The 21,321-nt window shown below is 41.6% G+C and overlaps 1 protein-coding gene across 1 annotated transcript in view; it reads right to left on the bottom strand.

Annotated features, from left to right (window-relative positions):
* MERTK (MER proto-oncogene, tyrosine kinase) overlaps nt 1–21,321 on the bottom strand; it is a 135,003-nt gene that overhangs the window by 53,946 nt on the left and 59,736 nt on the right. The window contains exons 6-8 of the mRNA XM_075339589.1: nt 18,747–18,862; nt 10,345–10,525; nt 7,099–7,247 (exon numbers count right to left, since the gene is read on the bottom strand). Coding sequence (XP_075195704.1) covers nt 7,099–7,247; nt 10,345–10,525; nt 18,747–18,862 — 446 coding nt within the window. The remainder of the gene's footprint in view (nt 1–7,098; nt 7,248–10,344; nt 10,526–18,746; nt 18,863–21,321) is intronic.

The following is a 21,321-nucleotide window of genomic DNA, read 5'->3' as shown; positions in this document are numbered from 1 at the left end:
CATATACCTCCCTTAGAATCTGCCTGCAGAGTTTATCTAATATATAAAGGTGAGTGTGTGTGTGTATGTGTGTGTGTGTGTGTGTGTTTGTGTGTGTTTGTGTGTGTACGTGTGTATATCCGCTAAAGGAATCCGCACCGTTGCATTTACAATCACAAAATTTTGCACAGACGCCTCATGTGACCCAGGGAACGTGATAGACTATGTTTTGACGGGAAAATGTAACCCCGCGCTTTACAGTTAATCTCCAAAATCCTGCTTCCATTAAACTGAATGGAGGTGGGAACTATAGGCTATTAATAGAAACTGTCAGTGGTTGCTATAGGAACAAAATAAACTGTTAGTATAAGAAGCTTATGTGTGAGGTAATATGATGTTGGTGGGGAGATAGATAGAGAGAGACAGAAAGACACAGACAGACAGAGACAGACAGACAGCCCTGGAAAGAGACAGAGACAGCCAGGCAAAGAGACAGCCCTGGAAAGAGACAGCCGGGCAAAGAGACAGTCCTGGAAAGAGACATCCCTGGAAAGAGACATCCGGGCAAAGAGATAGCCGGGCAAAGAGACAGCTGGGCAAAGAGACAGCCGGGCAAAGAGACAGATGGGCAAAGAGACAGACGGGCAAAGAGACAGACGGGCAACGAGACAGACGGGCAAAGAGACAGACGGGCAAAGAGACAGATGGGCAAAGAGACAGACGGGCAAAGAGACAGTGAGGCAAAGAGACAGTCGGGCAAAGAGACAGCCCTGTAAAGAGACAGACGGTCAAAGAGACAGCCCTGTAAAGAGACAGACGGGCAAAGAGACAGATCTGGAAAAAGACAGCCCTGGAAAGAGACAGATGGGCAAAGAGACAGACGGGCGAAGAGGCAGCCCTGGAAAGAGAGAGACAGACCTGGAAAGAGACAGACCTGGACAGAGACAGACCAGGAAAGAGAAAGACAGGCAAAGAGACAGACCGGCAAAGAGACAGACGGGCAAAGAGACAGACGGGCAAAGAGACAGACGGGCAAAGAGACAGACGGGCAAAGAGACAGACGGGCAAAGAGACAGATGGGCAAAGAGACAGCCCTGGAAAGAGAAAGATGGGCAAAGAGACAGACGTGGAAAGAGACAGCCCTGTAAAGAGACAGCCCTGGAAAGAGACAGACGGGCAAAAGACAGACCTGGAAAGAGACAGACCGGGAAAGAGACAGACCGGGAAAGAGACAGACCGGGAAAGAGACAGACCGGGAAAGAGACAGACCGGGAAAGAGACAGACCAGGAAAGAGACAGACGGGCAAAGAGACAGACGGGCAAAGAGACAGACGGGCAAGGAGACAGATGGGCAAGGAGACAGATGGGCAAGGAGACAGACTGGGAAAGAGACAGACTGGGAAAGAGACAGGTAAAGACAGATGGGGAAAGAGACAGACAGGGAAAGAGAGAGAGACAGACAGACACAGAGATGGAGACAGATAGACTGATACAAATACAGACAGAGAGATAGAAACAGACAGACATAGACACAGACAGACAAAGAAAGACACTGACAGAGAGACAGACAGATAGACAGACAGACAGACAGACAAAGACACACAGTCAGAGACTGGGAGAGAGACAGAGAGACAGTTACTATCCCGGGCAACGCCCAGGTACTACAGCTAGTTTTAAATAAAAATGGACATTACCAGTGTTAGACATTTTGATTAGTAGTGCAGACAGTCAGTCATTACATGACTCAAATTGGTAACACAACCATTCATTTAAAATATGCTCTGGAGACAGATTCTCAGTGAGATCTATGTCCTATCTTAACAGCTCATTTACATATTAAGAAAGAAAATGGATTTCTCTGGAATTGGATCGCAGATATGAACATATTATATTTAATTTGCTATGACCTGCGTGCCCATATAGACAGATTAGGGGGTTGATCCTACTGATTCCCTTTAAAGGGAATCTGTCAGCAGGTTTTTGCTATGTAAACTGAAGCCAGCATGCTGCAAGAGTTAGCACAGAAAATTCAGTGAAGCTTGTCTTGTGAAGGCGCAATCTGTTTTTTATTTGCTAAGCTTTTTTAAGCAGCAAGACTCAAAGGGTGAGAACGCACTTTTTCGTTTTTACCTGCGTTTCTGCAGTGTTTTGAGAAGCAGCTTTTTCATGCTAAATGGCCTGCGTTTTGCGTTTCCATGATATTCTATGATTAAATATGATTTCCAGACCCCACTTTGCATTTTAAAACGCTGCGTTTAATTGTCATATTTTGTGGCAAAAACCATGCGTTCAAAGAAGCAGCATGTCAATTGTTTTTGCCATTTTGGGTGCTTTTTGCTAACATTGAAGTCAATGAGAAATGGCAAAAACCAAGATTCCTTCAAATTCCTGCATTTTACCTGCTTTTTCAGTGCAGAAAACATGCGTTTTGGACTACCAAAACGCATGCTTTTAGAACATCAACATAATGATTTGATATGTCCCTTTACACAAACACAAAATCCGACAATTAAATTTATGAAAAATATGCATTTATTGCTATATTTCCGATAAAATGTATATTACCGCTATAATTTTATGAGTTATATCTATTTTCATTATTTTTCCCATTAAGATAGATTTTTTCCTTTTTTTTCTCTTTTTTCATTCTTTTTGACTGTTTAAACTTTATTAGGCAGTGTCTTGATGCTCAAAACGCATCTGTCAAAACGCAGGTGAAAACGCATGTAAAAAGCGCTGAAAACGCATCAAAAACGCGGTAAATACGCATGCGTTTTCAGCGCTAAATTTCTGAAAAAGGCAACTTTGGTCAAATCAATTAAGCACAAAACGTGCGTTTAGAACTGCAAGTAGGAGAACGCAAAGTGCGTTCTCACCCTTATACTTTCTGGACTTCTTTGTCATGTGCACCACAGTTTCACCCATTTCCTCCTCTAATTGACAGCTCACTGTCAATGTACAATCTCTCTGGAGAGTCTGGTGTGGGTGGGAACGCTCTCTCTGCTCTGCTACATGACTAAATCTAAAAATTCTGATTGTGTCAGAACATCTGCAGCCAGTAATCTAAGTGATATATCTTTGGATTCAGGCTCTCTTTGCCTACATCATGCTGCTCTCAGATGAGGTAACAAAAACATGTTGACAGATTCCCTTTAACTTCTAAGGATTTTCAATAATTGTTTGTAATAGATAATGGAAGGCAAATTAGATTGTACATGCTAGAAAGTCTATATGCACATTGTATATACTGTATATGTGATGATCATCACACTGAAAATATTAACAGTTCTGAATAATTTTGAACACCAGTTTATAAACTAAATCAGATCAGGAGGAGCAAGGCATCACACAACAGGTTTTCTATCATTGCAACACTAAAACAAAGACTATATCAGCAAAGCTGGTGGTTAACCACAATTTTTTGTTTAGTGGGATGAAAACGCTAAGCAAGCTATACTAGGCATTAAACGGAAGCACACATGAAGTCACTTAGTCACCAGCTGAGGCATCAGCTTTTTCTCTGGTCACAAGATGTGACATGGTTCCTCCATTCCATACAAACACAGAGTCTACGTGTAATTACAATAGGTAGGAACAGCAAGAAAACACGATCGTACAACATGGACCAAATACTGTTTTTTTTTGGGGGGGGGTTCACTTCTTTTTCAACACTAATGTCTAGTACAAGACTCAAGAACTAGCTTTTTGGTCCTTTATAAATAATCTCTGTTGTGCTCACTCCAGTTTTAAAATCTAAACCAGTTACATTATTCCCAAAGTCTTCCACTTAAGGAACTTGTATTATTTTAGGGAACATTAAAATTTTGCTTTGTAATCTGAAGAAAGCATGAGGTGGGGGCGGCGATACAGTTTTCAGAGATGTGTCACTTATTAGGCTGTGCGTTGTTTCCATACAATGAAGAATGTCATATCACAAGGAATATCACAAGGAGAATGTACACATAAAACTATGGTGTGGGATGGGTTAGCGATCTGAGCTCTGCAACAAGCTGTGTCTAAAAACTCTTAGGCCCCATGCGCACGCTGCTGTTTTGATGTGTTTAGTCACCACAAAGTGCATGCTTCTCCTTCCCCAGCAAAGTCTACAAGATTTCAGATTTGCTGTGTGCACGTTACTTTTCTTTGTAGCTGCATTTTTGTGGTGCAGGATGTTAATTCGTTTTGTGTTTTTCACCCACTAGTGATAAAATGCATAAAAAACACATGGTCAAAAATCGCACCAAAAACGCATGCTTTTTATGCAGTTTTTTTTGGCCACGGGGTGCATTTTTGTGGTTCCAATAAAACTGCAGCATGTGGACATACCCTTATTGTGTCACAAATGATGCACCCAGTAAACTAAGTGATACATAATTGGAATCAGGGCCACGTCCTCCATTTTGCTGCTCTCAGATAATGTAGCAAAAAAATCTGGTGACAGATTCCTTTTAAAAGGGCTAGACATACATATTAAGGCTATGTGCGCGCGTTGCGTACAGTCACTGCAGAAATTTCTGCAGCGATCTGAAGTGCACACGTGCGCTTCAAATCGCTGCAGAAAATGTCCGTAGTGAAAAAAAAAAGCCGATTCCATGCGCTCTGCCTGCAGCTCCTGCCATAGACAGAGAAGGGGCTGCCGGCAAAGCGCACGGAAGAAGTGACATGTCACTTCTTAGAACGCAGCGCTTCAGGCAGCAGCCGAAGCGCTGTGCTCTAAGACGCCATGTGCGCACGGCCCCTGCACAATCTCCATAGATTATGCAGGGGACGCAGGACGAATGCAGTTACGCTGCGCTACAAAGCGCAGCATAACTGCATGTAATTACGCAACGTGCGCACATAGCCTAATAGTAAAGGTTTCTAATAAGTTCCATTTAAAGACTACTGAAAAAAAGAAAAAGAATAAACGTAGTAGGGTAATGTGCATTGTTCTCTCTGAGATAGTCCTCCTTTTTTGTTTGCTGGAGAACCGGAATACAGTACTCATTTAATTCTATTTGTTTAGTGAAGCCTGACGATAGAGTATGTTGTACCAAACGTGTTATGATAAAACCACTTCAAAGCTAATTACCACAAACATTTAGCTAAATTACCGTAGAAATAAAATGACGTTGGTTACATAAGGAGTGTAGTCTAATTCAGTATTTAAGAATGAACACTGGATTTCTGAGAGCCATGTGGTTTTTGTCCTATTTGTGTAGACATTAGGGTGTTAGGTGCAAACATGGCTCCATTGTGTGCTGCACAGTGTAAATGTTAGCACAAATCTAATGAAACTAAAGGCCCTGTCACACACAGAGATAAATCTGCGGCAGATCTGTGGGTGCAGTGAAATTGTGGACAATCAGTGCCAGGTTTGTGGCTGTGAACAAATGGAACAATATGTCCATGATTTCACTGCAGCCACAGATCTGCCGCAGATTGATCTCTGCATGTGACGGGGCCTTAACTGTAGGACACTATTTTGGGCACAAGGTAGATTACTAAAATGTATAACAGATCAAAAGGTTGCACAAAGCTCTACATGCTATAGATTTGTATCAGCAGAATAAACACATGGGATATGAGCAGAACGGTAAGGTTCTCTGCAACAAATCTACCACCTGTGTCTACAGCCCAGCTTCATGGCCTGAATCAAGACGAAAAATGAAAACTCATATCTGCTCATGATTGCATTTATATCGCAACCATATGTTTCTATTAGGATGTATTATAGTATATGTGCTACAGATGTTTATATCTAATTCTACCACTGTCAAAAATGTTAGCACTAAAAACAGGACAGGGGCATACATAGAAATCAACGGGCGCCATAGCAGAAGATATAAATGCCCCCCATCCCCCTCCCCCACCCCCTAAAAAAAAAAGAAAAACATAACATAATATTCGTCTGGGTCACAGAAGAACATATGTTACAACTTTACAGCTTGTACAAAGTAATGTTCATCATGAAGCCCCTAAATTGACCTTTAATTGCACCTATAAAGTATGATCCCAACAAACGTTCACCACAAACACTGTATGATACTCCTAAAGGGAATTCCTCCACAGCACCCTTCACACACACAATCTAATGTCCCTACTGTACCCCCTCAACTGGCCCAGTAAAGTTTGGTGATAGCCAACACAGTATGATCCTCAACTGTGCCCCCATACATGCCTCCATGCAGTATAATGTATAAGAGCCCAGCATAGAACTGCCTACAATGTATAATGGCGCCCATAATATATAAGGGCTCCCACAGTAATCCCTGCAATGTAAAAGGGACCCTACACTCCTCCTGGCAATGTATAAGGTCCTCCATACTTTATGATGCCCCCAAAGTCCCATAGTCCCACCACACAATTTAATAAAAATGAAAAAACATCATACAGTATACTCAACTAATTCAAGATCCAGGACAGTGATGAGTCCAGCGTGGGCAGATCATTGCGTTATTATCGCAGGTACAGGACATCAAAGTCACAGCACAACATGATGACATCACTGCATTGGGACTCGGCCTGAATATATCCTGTGCGTGCATGAAGGTAGTGAAGGGAGACTGTGCCTCCATGCTCTACAGCAGAGGCCAAATATATTGATGCGCTGTGCACTCTGATATAGTTAACAGTGACAGTAGCTCCGGGTGCTCCACTCTGATCGCGGGGCCTGGAGACGCTTCTTCTGCTTGATTCCATCAGGTAAAATGTAACAGCCTATACTCACCTCTGGCTCACATACCCGCACCATATCAGGAACTCACGTGACGTCACAACACATCCAATCAGCGCCGGCTTCTGTCTCCCTGCCTATGGACCAAAGAAGCAGTCAACAGGAAGTGAGCGCAGCGGCTGTCACTCACTTCCTGTTGATTACTCATTTGGTCTGAAGGCAGTGAGAAGGAAATCGGTGCTCATTGAACGTGGGGCTCGTGTGACATCATAATGTTACGTGAAGTCTAGGAACGTGAGCCGCAGCACTGCTGGAAATGAACTTATGGAGAAGGGAAGTATAGGCTTTTTTATTTTACCTTAGGGAATCAGGAGGTGTTGTCCTAATAGTGGACAACACCTTTAATACGTATAAACATTGAAAACTAAATAAACAAAATATATTTAGAGATTAATTTTACTCACTTTATTTCCACTGACTTTCCATACCAGCTTCACTTTATAACTCAGCAGAGCTCCATTTACAACAGTGAGAGGAGGCTGCGTCCATGCGACTTTAAGAGAGTATGAGCCATTTACAATGACTGTGATGTTCTGAGGAGCAGAGGACGGAGCTAAAAACAAAATGTCGCATTATTAAATAGAATAATTTACATCCTATCAGTAAAATGCTATTAATCTGCGTCATTTCACTTCCTGCATTTCAGACGTCAAAGCTTTGTTCGAACGCAGACGATTTTGATCAAAGGAAAATTAATAATTTTTAGGTTTCTTGTCAAAAGTTTTCACTTTAGAACGATTCCTGACAACTGCAGCTCATTTATACTGCCAGAGATATTGTCATTTTTCTGATTTGTTGTTGAAGATATTTTGCAAAAATGAGAACAGGAATAACAACCAAATTGATTCAGTCCGCTCCAAATATGTTTCTAGCTGTCATCAGTTGCTGAATAGCTAGTTTAAAGCATATCTAATCATTTTTATTTTAGATGTTATTCCCCCTTAAAAAGAGGCGATCATCAGAAAATAAACTATTGTTTAAATTAGGATTTTTTGATAAATATATTTTTTAAAGATTTTTGGCTTTTATACATATCACAATTTATATTAAAAAATACAACTCTTGCAATTTTCACACTGGCCACTGCGGCTAGACCCTAACTTCCTATTGTTTCAGGAGACATACTGTATACAAGTGCATCTCAATAAATTCAATACAAAAAGGGAAGCAGTTACTTGGTTTACGAGTAACTTGGTGTGCGAGTATTTCGCTATACGAGCAAAGCTTCCTGTAAATTTGTAACTCAGTTTACGAGCAAGCTTTACTGTACGAGCAAATACCGCACACACTTCCGGTTCCATACTTCAACCACGCTCTAACCCGCTCTTGCAGTCAGCACAAACACGCACAAACACACACAAACACGCACAAACACGCACAAACACGCACGCACACACATTATGTTCACCTTACCTTCTGTTCCATCGCCGGCCTCCCGGTTCTTGTAGTTCGCCGGTACAGGATGTGTATTGGGTAACCATCGCGACGATGGAGGAAATTCCACTGTCAGACGCTTTTCAAAGGCAGCGCGCTGACCAATCAGAGGCAAGCGGCTCCTGCCTTTGACGTCATTGCTCTGGCAGCGGAAGTTCCTCCATCATCGCAATGGTTACCCAATACACATCCTGTACTGGCGAACTACAAGAACCGGGAGGCCGGCGATGGAACGGAAGGTAAGGTGAGCATAATATGTGTGTGCGTACGTGTTTGTGCATGTTTGTGCATGTGTGGGATGGCACAATAAGGGACCAGGATGGGATGCTGAACAAGTTGTGGGAGTCAACACAGCCATCTACCAGGAAATGTTAGAGCACTTCATGCTTCCCTCTGCCGACAAGCTGGAAATTTCATTCTCCAGCAGGACCAGGCACCTGTCCACACTGCCAAAAGCACCAATAACTGGTTTAACAACTACAGTATCACTGTGCTTGATTGGCCAGCAAACTCACCTGACCTAAACCCCATAGAAAATCAATGAGGTATCGTCAAGAGTAAGATGAGAGACACCAGACCTAACAATGCAGACAAGCTGAAGGCTGCTATCAAAGCAACCTGGGCTTCCATAACATCTCAGCAGTGCCACAGGCTGATTGCCTTAATACCACGCTGCACTGATGCAGTAATTCATGCAAAAGGAGCCCAACCTAGCATTGAGTGCATTTACTGTACAGACTTTTCAGTAGGCACCAACATTTCTGAGTTTAAAATCATTTTTTCAGTTGGTCTTATATAATATTCTAATTTTCTGAGATAATGACTTTTGGTTTCTCATTGGCTGTAAGCCATAATCATCAATAGTAACAGAAAGAAACACTTGAAATAGATCACTCTGTTGGTAATGACTCTATATAATATATCTGTTTCCCTTTTTATATTGAATTACTGAAATAAATTAACTTTTTGATGATATTCTAAATATTGAGATGCACTTGTATATAGATAGATTGGACAGACCCTGTGACCCTGTCTTTTAATTGGAAGTGTCTAATGAGCTGTGGACAGGTCATTGTGAAAAGAGGTGCAGCTGTGATGTCACCTACTGTAATTGGTAGATCTTGTGATATCAGCTGTGTATAGAGAAGAAGAGAAGAAAAGCCTCCCCACCGCATAATGCTGACACCACTATGTTTGACTATGGTGATGGTGTTTTCAGGGTCATGTGCTGCGTTAGTTTTCTGCTACACGTAGCGTTTTGCATTTAGCCACAAAAGCTGTACTTTGGTCAGCATGTGGAAGAAGATACTCGGTCATACTGTATGTAGGAGGCTATGTGGAGGATCATACTGTAAATAGAGGTGCTATGTGTGGGCTCATACTGACAGGCTATTTGGGGGCTCATAATATATATAGGAGGCTATGTGAGGGCTCACACTAATATATCTATATATGCCATATGGGGTCTCACACTGTATATAGAGAGGCTATATGCAGGCTCATACTGAATATAGGGGCTAAGTGGGGGCCTATACTATATATACTGCATATAGGATGGCTGTGGGGAGGTTCATGCTGTATGTAGGAGGGCTGTGTGCAGGCTCACATAATTTATAGGTGGATATCAGCGTATTTAACTCTGCTCAATATTATGTGATAGTATTAATATAAAATAATAATTATAATTTTAAGTAATAGATTCATATTAATATTGAGCAGAATTAATTTCAGCCTATTAGTTCTGCCCTCCAGAACATCACGGTCTTTCATGTGGCCACTTAGGAAAATTAATCGCCCACCCCGAGCTAAAGGGTGGCAATAGGAATGAAGGATGCTAATGCAAATGTATATTATACATAAGTATATCCAGCCTTCAGATCAACTCCCTGATTTAATTATGGCTGAAAACATTAGTCATTTCTTACAATCTTTAGGCCACATGGGATCTTGTTATAGTCTCTACGTGTCTAGGGGTTAGTTCTAACTTGGAATTTTACCACATCCTCTAAACCCAAATTCAGAAAAAAATGAACCCTAGGGCATTTTTTTTTTGCTAGTGCTTTTTTAGTTTCCATGTATTTAGGACCGCACAAGAAATAATGAAAAAAAAAAAAAAAAAAGAACATGGGTACAGTAGGCTTTGTTTGGGCATTTTATGAATGATTGCCTTTTCTGCAATTACAAGAAATTATAAACTGAATCGTAATGGCACTCACCTCCTTCGGTTGTTTTAGCGACAATCCAGGAACTTGGCAAAGAACATCCTACTTCATTCATGCAGGAAACGGTAATGTTGTACTTGGTGAATGGATTGAGATGACTGATCGTATATGTATGAGGAGGTACTGATATATTGTAGAGCATAGGAAAGCTGGAATTTTGTATTATTTCCTTCACCTGTAATGATACAATGTTTTACATTGTGTTGTCAGCATACTACAACAAGCTGTAAAAAAATAAGAACATATTTATTAGGATTCACCTTCGTAGCTTCCCAAATCATACACTGGGTTCACACAAACCATTTTCTACTACAATCTAATACAAAATATCACAGTAGTGTTTGTGTAAATAATGAGCTGTAAAATTACCGTATATCGTTATTTCCAGAAGGCTCCATTCACACTTCCATTGTACAAGGTCATATGCTGTCCATTTTTTTCATGGACAGAACACAGACGCATATAGTTTCATTGATTCATAAACGCATCATTTTAAACCCCTTCACAACCTTTGACTTACATGTACGTCAAAGGTCATGTCCCTGCCTCACTCACCGAGGCCGCATCTTTCCCGGCAGATGATGGCTGATTAAATCAGTTATGTACCTTTAACAACCACAAGTGGAGAGGAGCTTGGATAAAACTAAGAATAAAATCCTTATTAAAAATAAAGAAAATCCAGCGCAATCCTCAGATCATTTAAAAGATATATATTCTTATTTTATTATTTAGAATTAATTTAAAAAAATCCATCAGATCTGCAGCAAATATATATTAGAGAATATATATTTTTTACATGATCTGAGGATTGCGCTGGATTTTCTTTATTTTTGGATCTCTTGTGCCAACCCAGCTACTCCATGCGCTGAATCCCAGCTGATACCAGATTGCAGTTGATCGCTGAGCTAAATCTTTCTCTCCTTGTTAAAATCCTTTTTAACCCATTCACTACCTTTGATGTACACGTACATCAAATATGGTGTCCCTGCCCAGCATGATGTAGGCAAAGAGATCCTGAATCCAATGATGTATCACTTAGATTACTGGGTGCAGCTGTTCTGACACAATCAGAATTTTTAGATTTAGGGGTGCTTCACACATAGCGAGATCGCTACCGAAATCGCTGCTACGTCACGGTTTTGGTGACGCAACAGTGACCTCATTAGCGATCTCGCTGTGTGTGACACTGAGCAGCGATCTGGCCCCTGCTGTGAGATCGCTGCTCGTTACACACAGCCCTGGTTCGTTTTCTTCAAAGGCGCTCTCCCGCTGTGACGCACACATCGCTGTGTGTGACAGCGAGAGAGCGACGAAATGAAGCGAGCAGAGAGCAGGAGCCGGCGTCTGACAGCTGCGGAAAGCTGTAACCAAGATAAATATCGGGTAACCAAGGGAAGCCCTTTCCCTGGTTACCCGATATTTACCTTCGTTACCAGCCTCCGCCGCTCTCGCTGCCAGTGCCGGCTCCTGCTCTCTGCACATGTAGCTGCAGTACACATCGGGTTAATTAACCCGATGTGTACTGTAGCTAGGAGAGCAAGGAGCCAGCGCTAAGCAGTGTGCGCGGCTCCCTGCTCTCTGCACATGTAGCTGCAGTACACATCGGGTTAATTAACCCGATGTGTACTGTACCTAGGAGAGCAAGGAGCCAGTGCTAAGCAGTGTGCGCGGCTCCCTGCTCTCTGCACATGTAGCGACCTTATGATCGCTGCTGCGTCGCTGTGTTTGACAGCTAAGCAACGATCATAACAGCGACTTACAAGGTCGCTGTTACGTCACAGAAAATGGTGACGTAACAGCGACGTCGTTGTCGCTATGTATGAACCCAGCCTTAGTCATGTAGCAGGGCTGAGAGAGCTGCCCCTGCCCACACCAGGCTCTCGATAGAAAGTATACATTGATAGTGAGGTGTCAATCACAGCAGGGGGCCTGCCACACTGTTGTGCACATGACATTGTAGTCCCAGCAATAATTAGGGTCCTGCTGCTTAATTAAACATAGCAAATAAACAACAGATAGGACTTTGACAAGACAGGGATCCCTGAATTCTCTGTGTTAACCCTTGCAGCATGCTGTCTTCAAATTACATAGCAAAAACCTGCAGATTCCCTTTAACCACCGTGGGTGGACTGTAAAACGTAAAACCGTTATTTGCTGCATTTACTTAGAATAATCACATTTGGGACTTGTCTTCAGTATATGTTAATAAAGTTAGCTTTATTCATCAAAAATGCTGGAAAAATACAGCATAATTTATATCCTGTGTTTTTGCAGTTTCTTAGTACTTTCATTGGATAAAACACTGGATGAATTAACATGCTGCAGATTTTCAAAGACTCAAATACAGTCAGAAAAAAAATGCTGTGCGTGATTGAGATTTCTGAAATTTCATTGTTTTTGCCGGTACTGTAAAATACAGCTTCTTTTAACCCCCCAAAAATACACAGAAAAAGTCACACGTGAAAATACAGCCCTTATGTATAGAATTTCAGAAGGCAGTATACAGTGAAGGAAATAATTGTTTGATTCTTTGCTGATTTTCTAAGTTTGCCCACTGACAGAGACATGAACAGTCTATAATTTTAAGAGTAGGTTAATTTTAACAGTGAGAGATAGAATATCCAAACTAAAATCCAGAAAATCACATTGGATAAATTATATAAATTTATTTGCATTTTGTAGAGAAATAAGTATTTGATCCCTCTGGCAAAGAAGACTTAATTCTTGGTGGCAAAACCCTTGTTGGCAAGCACAGCAGTCAGAAGTTTTTTGTTGATGATGAGGTTTGCGCACATGTCAGGGGGAATTTTGGTCCACTCCTCTTTGCAGATAATCTCTAAATCATTACGATTTTTAGGCTGTCACTTGGCAACTCTGAGCATCTCCCTCCATAAGTTTTCTATGGGATTAAGGTCTGGAGACTGGCTGGGCCACACCATGACCATAATGTGCTTCTTCTTGAGCCACTTCTTTGTTGCATTTGCTGTATGTTTTGGGTCATTGTCGTGCTGGAAGACCCAGCCACGACCCATTTTTAATGTCCTGATGACGGGAAGGAGGTTGTCACTCAGGATTTTACGATACATGGATCCATCCATTGTTCCATTGATGCAGTGAAGTAGTTCTGTGCCATTAGCAGAGAAACACCGCCAAAACATAATGTTTTCACCTCCATGCTTGACAGTGGGAACGATGTTTTTTGGGTCAAAGGCCATCTCAATTTTTGTTTCATCTGACCACAGCACCTTCTCCTAATCAGAATCATCCAGTTGTTCAATGGCAAACTTCAGACGGGCCTGCACATGTGCCTTCTTGAGTAGTGGGACTTTGTGGGCACTGCAGAATTTTAATCCATTACGGTTTAATGTGTTACCAATGGTTTTCTTGGTGACAGTGGTCCCAGCTGCCTTCAGATCATTAACAAGTTCCCCCGTGTAGTTTTAGGCTGATCTCTCACTTTTCTCATGATCCTGGATACCCCTCGAGGTGAGATTTTGCATGGTGCCTCAGATCGATGTCAATTGACACTCATTTTGTATTTCCTCCATTTTCTTACTATTGCACCAACTGTTGTCTACTTTTCATCCAATGTCTTACTAATGGTTTTGTAGCTCATTCCAGCATTGTGCAGGTCTATGATCTTGTCCCTGACATCCTTAGGCCCCTTTCACACATCCGTTTTTTCCAATCAGTCACAATGTGACTAATGCAATGAATCCGTCGCAGATTGTGGTAAAACTGATGTGACGGATCACTAAAAAAACGGATCCGTCGCAACACTGTTTTCATGCCAAAGGTTATTTTCTATTGAAAACCTATATCATCCTATCTTGGACGAGAGAGAGAGAGAGAGAGAGAAAGCAGAGGTTCATTTTAACTATAAGTGTACACATAGGTCAAAAAGATAAATTGTTCAGCAAAATGTCAGGGGGTATATGGGGCAATTGACGAAGCTTCATAAGCTATGATTCTTTGTATTGTTGTAAATGTAAGTTCTAATGTGTGCGTCTAGCCGGACTCGGGATGAATTCCTGTCAGGTTTATTACTCTGTCTAATCGTTTCCTTAGTATTTCTAACTTTCCATTGTTAAAAAATAGAACAAAATGTCATGACCTGTAGTATAATCCAAAGAATATTTTTTAGTAAAGGAGTGGTTAAAGTGAAATTGTTCTAAGCCACTCAATACTGTAGGCGTATTAATAGTCAAAGTGGCAAAAACTAAGTGCACCAATTTCTGCAGAGTGTTCTTACATATACAGTAATCTTATTATTTAATGTTACTCAGTTCCGGGGGCAATTCAGGCTATGTGCCCAGTAGAGCGCCGCAGTGGCAAGTCTAACATGACTGCTAGCATAGATTGATTGCCAAAATAGAAAAGTAGGAGCAATAACCAAGCAGGGTTGAAGAGAAACAAGTACTTGGGGGGAAAACATTGGTGTTTCCTAAAAAATGGTTAATTCAAACATTATATCTTAGGTATGTTTCATCTTCCTTCTGGGTACTTTAACATCTTAAAGAGGTTGTCCTCTGCTTTTATAATGATGGCTTATCCTTATAATAGGTCATCAATATCTGATCCGCTGGGGTCTGACACCCGACACCCCGGCCAATCAGCTGTTCTTGATGCCAGGAGCAGGCGGCTGGAAATGCTCAGTTCCGGAGCTGTACCGTCTTCTGATAGTGTCCGCGACCAGGTACCGCACATACACCTCCTATTCAAATTAATAGGAGGCAGATGTGCAGTACCCATCCACTATCAGAAGACAGAACAGCTCAGGAATTGAGCATCTCCAGCTCTCTGCTACCGGCGGCAGCACAGAGAACAGAAGATTGGTGGGGGTGCCAGGTGTCGGACACCCGCTGATGAGACATTGATGACTGTCCTCAGCAGGCCAGATCAAAGTGCACTTAAGCAGGACCGCAATGCCGGCCTGTGTGGATAATGTAGAACATGTCATCCATACGAGGCTCAGAAGAAGGAGGACCGCAATCGCAACAAAGAAGAAGCGCCGGACCAAGAGTAGCGACGCCCATCAGATCGGACCGCCTCATAGGTGAGTAATATAAAGAGGTTTGATATGTTTTACAGAACGGTCTGTGCACTTATGTACAGTATTCTGGAATACTGTACAGTATATAAGGGCTTACTGGTGCTGGCTGCAGCTCAAAAGGGAAAAATCTGGTGACAGGTTCCCTTTAAGTTTTCTGTGTACTGAAGCATATGAATGCTTGTTTTTTTGCGGGATGGTATAGTTTTTTCTAAGAAATTTGGAATGAATCTAATTTATTAATTGAAAATTATTTAGACATTTTTGTGTGCCTTTTTTACAATTAACGTTTTTCATTATGCAATATAATAAATGTGAGGATAGGCAGAAAGATCAGGAGTTACTGTGATCACTGTCATTATCAGAATGATCACACGATAAAAGACAAATGTTATATGGCCAGTGCCCTGATGCCCAAAGTGGCACATCAGCATGTTCATCGAAACTGGACCCCAGAAAGCTCTGTAATCTTCTGACCAAGTGAAATATAAGGCCCTGAAGCAGAAGTACTTTGCAATAACCAGGATTTTTGTATATAATCTAAAGTCAGTGCTATACTGGCATTATCAGGCTGATGCTCTACATACCTGTAGTGATCAGCTCGGATGTATAGGTTTTCAAATCCAAGAAAGTAAAGTTTCTAAAATCGGCTACTTCTTGAGTGACAGCAGCTGAGGTCAGATAATATCTGGGGGGGGGGGATTCATAGTTATCCCCTCCCCCTGTTAGAATTAGCATAAGTATTATACAATCGATTTACTTTTTCACTAGCAAGACCTGTGGTGAGGTCATACCCATGTGACCAGAAGAGGTGGGGCCTCAGCCAACAAAGCTGATACCACGAAGCAACATTTTTGTTTGCTGAGGCACCGCCCCTTCTGGTCACATGGGAATGACCTCACACTTGTCCTTCCTAGTGAAAAGTTAAGTCGACTGTATAATACTTATGCTAATTCTAACAGAAGGAGGGGATAACTATGAATACCTTCCCCACCCGCTATTATTTGATCCTCAGCTGCTGTCGCTCAAGAAGCTGCCGATTTTATAAACTTTACTTTCTCGGGTTTCAAAACCTAAATATCTGAGCTGACCACTAAAGGTATGTAGAGAATCAGCCTGATAGTGCCAGTATAGCATTGGCTTTAGGTTATATACGAAAAACCTGATGATTGGTTCTCTTTAAAGAGGAAAAGTATTTGCGGTTATCACATTGTGATAGGACTGAAGATGGACAAAGCTGAAAATAGGTGTCCTCATAGTAGAAAGACGCATTAAAGGGGTTGTCAACAACTAGGACAATCCCTTCTGATTCCATGTTTCCCCCAGGTAAAATAATAAAGACTATACTCACCTTCCATACCTTTGCTGTTCCAGCGGTGTTCAGAATCGTGGTGCCGGATCTCAGTTGGGCTTGTGACATCATGTGAACCTCACATCCAATCAGCACTGGCTTCTATCTCCCCCGCCTATGAAACAAAGAAACAATCAACAGGAAGTGAGCGCAGCCGCAGTGCTCACTTCCTGTTGATTGACTAGTAGTAGACAACCCCTTCAATAATTTTATAATTAGATTTTTTTATTTTGATTTTTTACTCCATTGTAATTGTGATTATTATCCAAGGAGACCACACGAACACCATGGACAAAGTAAAGCTGCATGTGGTTTAGCTTTGAATAAAAGCTAAGTAAGTCTACTATTCATTGTAATGATGTAGTATTCTCAGTAACGTTACAGTATGATTGTAGCAATGACTATCACACGGTCAGGTCACCATGCAGAAATGTTTTGCCAATTGACAGTAGCTTTATCTCAATTATTGGCTATTTTGGGTCAGGTTATACCAACTCCAATACCATAGCTAATTAAATGGTCATATTGTGTGTAATATGGAGATCGAATCTGACATCATGACTGATAAATAAATGATGTGTCACAGCTTTAAGGATACATAACATGACACAATAATCCCACAAAACCGAGAACACCCATCCTGTTACCAGCAGCGAATGCAGGAAGCGACTGCTTTTATCCCACTTCCTGAACTACAATGAAGCAAATGAAAACTATGGTAAAACTTTTCATTTTCACTTTAGGAATAAAACTAAAATTAACCCATAAAAGAAATCCTAAATTAGAGGATTTTGTAACTCAGATCAAATTGCTCAAGACTTACATCAAATCTGAGAGACAATCTTGAATGTGATCCATCTATATATAATGAGCAACAATAAACAGCCTTTGGAGATGAATCATTTTTTACGCAGAATTTCACCTTGAAAACTATTTCTACAATAGAAACTAATTTCCTATTCACTTGTTATTTTAATTTCTGACTAATAGGAAGTCGCACAAAAACACAGCACCTGCTCTGATACGTCAATCTCCTATGACTAGGGTTACGCTAAGCTTAAAACTTTCTGTTACCTATATGTGGATGGTAAAAAACATCTTAAAAGGTATTCCCAACTCCAAGATCCTATCCCAATATATAGTAGAGGTAGTAATAATAATATTAGCAAATACCTCCAATTCTTCTAATTCACTATGTTGCTTACCTCATGTTCAGGGCATTGCAGAACCTTAGATACATATACATAATTACAACCACTCACATAGTCACAGTTAGGCGCCGCTAACATCAGCGGTATTTTGCCGCAGGGCCGGATCCGGTACAAATGCATTTAAGTTCAATTCACCTCCAATGGAATCGCGGCAAGATGTGGCCGTGTGTGACGCACGCAACCATATCCCGCCGTGACTCCATTGGAGGTGAATTGAGCTGAAACGCATTTGTACCGGATCCGACCCTGCGGCCAAATACCACTGATGTGAGCGGTGCTTTAGTTAGTTAGTTAGACCAGTTGCGTGTGGTTGTAACCATGGATAACTAAGGTCCTGTAATGCCCTGCACATCAGGCAAGTAACATAGCTTTTAAGGAGAAATACACTAAATTTCTAATTGGAGGTATTTGCTAATATTTTTATTATTACACCTACTCCATATTGGGATAGGATCTTGGAGACGGGAATAACCCTTTAAGTTCTGAATTTGTAAAAGGAAGTGGCAGAAATGTAAAAAGGGTTGTCAGTTACTTACTAGCTGCCAAAATAAGAAAAATGTGCTTAAAATCTCACGCAGGCCCCCTTTCCTGCAAAAAACGTATGCTGAAAAACAATTTTTCTGCTCCTGTCCAAACTGGGAATGTTAGCAGGAAACTTTTTCACTGACTAGTGTCACATGATGAGTGTCACATGATGATCAGTTTTGTTAAAGGGCAATCTGAAAACGATCTAGCTAAACCAGACAATTTTGCATGACATCTTGAACATTTTGCTAATATTTACCTGTATTCTGCACAGGATGATGGGAGAATATCCATCAAAACCAGAAATCCAGGAAAGCATGATGCTGTTTGATGATCTGCTCAAGGCCTTTACATTAAAAGGTGGAGAAGGAATTCCTGGAAGAAATCACAGGGAAGCAATTACACTTATAAGATCTTACAGAAGCTATAGTGCAGTGATTTTTAAAGTGCACCTGGTAAGTACTATTAATCAGTTTGGGGGGTTTCTAAGACCCTTATTGATCTCTTAAAACAATGGGGAAAAGATTTAGCTTATGTTTAGGATACTTCACACACAGCGAGATCGCTACTGAGATTGCTGCTGAGTCACTGTTTTTGTGACGCAGCAGTGACCTCATTAGCGATCTCGCTGTGTGTGACGCTGAGCAGCGATCTGGCCCCTGCTGTGAGATCGCTGCTAGTTACACACAGCCCTGGTTCATTTTTTTATTGTTGCTCTCCCGCTGATAAGCACACATCACTGTGTGTGACAGCGAGAGAGCAACAATCCTGAATGTGCAGGGAGCAGGAGCTGGCGTCTGACAGCCTGCGGTAAGCTGTAACCAAGGTAAACATCGGGTAACCAAGGCTCCCTGCTCCCTGCACACGTAGCCGGAGGACACATCGGGTAAATAAGCAAAGGTTTGCTTATTAACCCGATGTGTGCTGTGGCTACGAGTGCAGGGAGCCAGCGCTAAGCGGTGTGCGCTGGTAACTAAGGTAAACATCGGGTAACCATACCCGATGTTTACCTTAGTTACCAGTGTCCGCAGCTTCCAGACGCCGGCTCCCTGCAAGCGCAGCGTCGCTTCCACGTCGCTGCTGGCTGGGGGCTGGTCACTGGTCGCTGGTTAGATCTGCCTGTTTGACAGCTTACCATGTAGCGACGCTCCAGCGATCCTGACCAGGTCAGATCACTGGTGGGATCGCTGCTGTGTCGCTAAAGTGTGACGGTACCCTTTGAGCACACGAGTGGACAGCCAACAGACTTTTTATGAGGTTACTTTGTTCTCCACAGGCTCGAGATAAGCTAAACAATTCTGCTTTTGGTTGGATTGATCCTTGGGGGAGGGAGGAGTTGGGGGTTGCAGAACCTTTATTAATAAGGCCACAAAGGAGCACAAACTGACCGCCACTTCCCAACAGAATAAGGCTATGTGCACACGCTGAGTTTTTTTGTCGCTGCGTTTTTGTGCGTTTTTGGCTGCTAAAGACGCACAAAAACGCACCCGCGGCAAAAAAAGCGGCAAAAAACGTATGCGTTTTTACGGCCATTTGGTGCGTTTTTGGCTGCGTTTTGCTGTGTTTTTGATCTCTGCATTTTTTCTGCAATTTTCCAATGCATTGCATGGGTGGAAAACACAGAAAAACGCAGGAAAGAACTGACATGTCCATTTTTTTTTTAAGCTCAAAAACGCAGCTTAAAAAAAAAGTTGTGTGCGGACAGCAAAAATGAAAACTCATAGACTTTGCTGGGGAAGCAAAGTCATGCATTTTTGAGGCCAAAAACGCAGCGAAAAACGCACTGTGTGAACTTACCCTAAAGCCAATGTGACAAGGTGCAAGCTGTTATGACTGTAGTATATACAGTACATACTTGGTATGTGCTTAACAAGTCCTACAACATTTCATAAGTTTAGCGCTCACGGTTCCCTTCTGCTCCTGTCTTCGTTCATAGGCTGCAGTGGTGACATCACATCTACAGCACTCATAACTAGCACAGCCAATCACTGGATTCAGAAGTTTGTGCTGCCTACATCAGCAGAGCTGCTGAGCCCAATCATTGGCTGCAGTGTTACAATTGGTTTAGATAGGACATCAGCACTGCAACCGATCAACAAAGATCAGAGCAGTGGGAGGAAAGGCAGTGCTGGATCCGAGGGAGTTATTTTTATTTATTTTACACGACCAATAGAATAATAACATTTTAAATGTGACATGTCAAACTTGTTAACTATCTACAATAAAAACAGTAAAATTGTGAATACAGCTCATGGACAAAATAAATAATGCAATGCACCATATTGGCAAATGTACTCACTTTTTATGTAATGTGACAGAATGTGTGAAGAAGTCATAGATGGGGTCAACATTTCCCCAGGATTTTTGACTTCTTCCGTGTAAAACTACCAGGGAGTAGGTTCAGCAGATGAAGGGTTATCTTTGGAGAAGTCTAAGATTTTCTTTTCTTATGTTTTTATTATTACCGTAATTATTATTATTATTGTTATTTGTTAACACAATCTGAAAATAGAACTGGTTGAGTCTCCATCTCGCTCATTTTATCACTCAGTTTTGATGTCCTCTATGGGGTTATTATAATTCGAAAACTAAATGCACTTGGTTGCTAACAGGTGTAAACCCGCGCTATTCCCTGCCAAGGAAAAACATATAAATGCCCTGTGATCTGATTTCATTTGCTTCTGTCAGAATTAAATAAACAGAAGTAAATCTTATTTTTCCACTGCACGGTTTAGAGGGAACCATCCTATTAAACATGTGGCCTATTTCCAAGACTGTAGGGTAAACCAAGGGAAAATCAGCAAGTCTAAACAAGTAGTACATTAATGGGTCTA

This window comes from Anomaloglossus baeobatrachus, chromosome 3 (genome assembly GCF_048569485.1).
Source record: "Anomaloglossus baeobatrachus isolate aAnoBae1 chromosome 3, aAnoBae1.hap1, whole genome shotgun sequence".
NCBI classification, from domain to species: domain Eukaryota; kingdom Metazoa; phylum Chordata; class Amphibia; order Anura; family Aromobatidae; genus Anomaloglossus; species Anomaloglossus baeobatrachus.
Note: the sequence above shows the minus strand (reverse complement) of the source record. Positions and strands in the feature narration are given on the sequence as shown.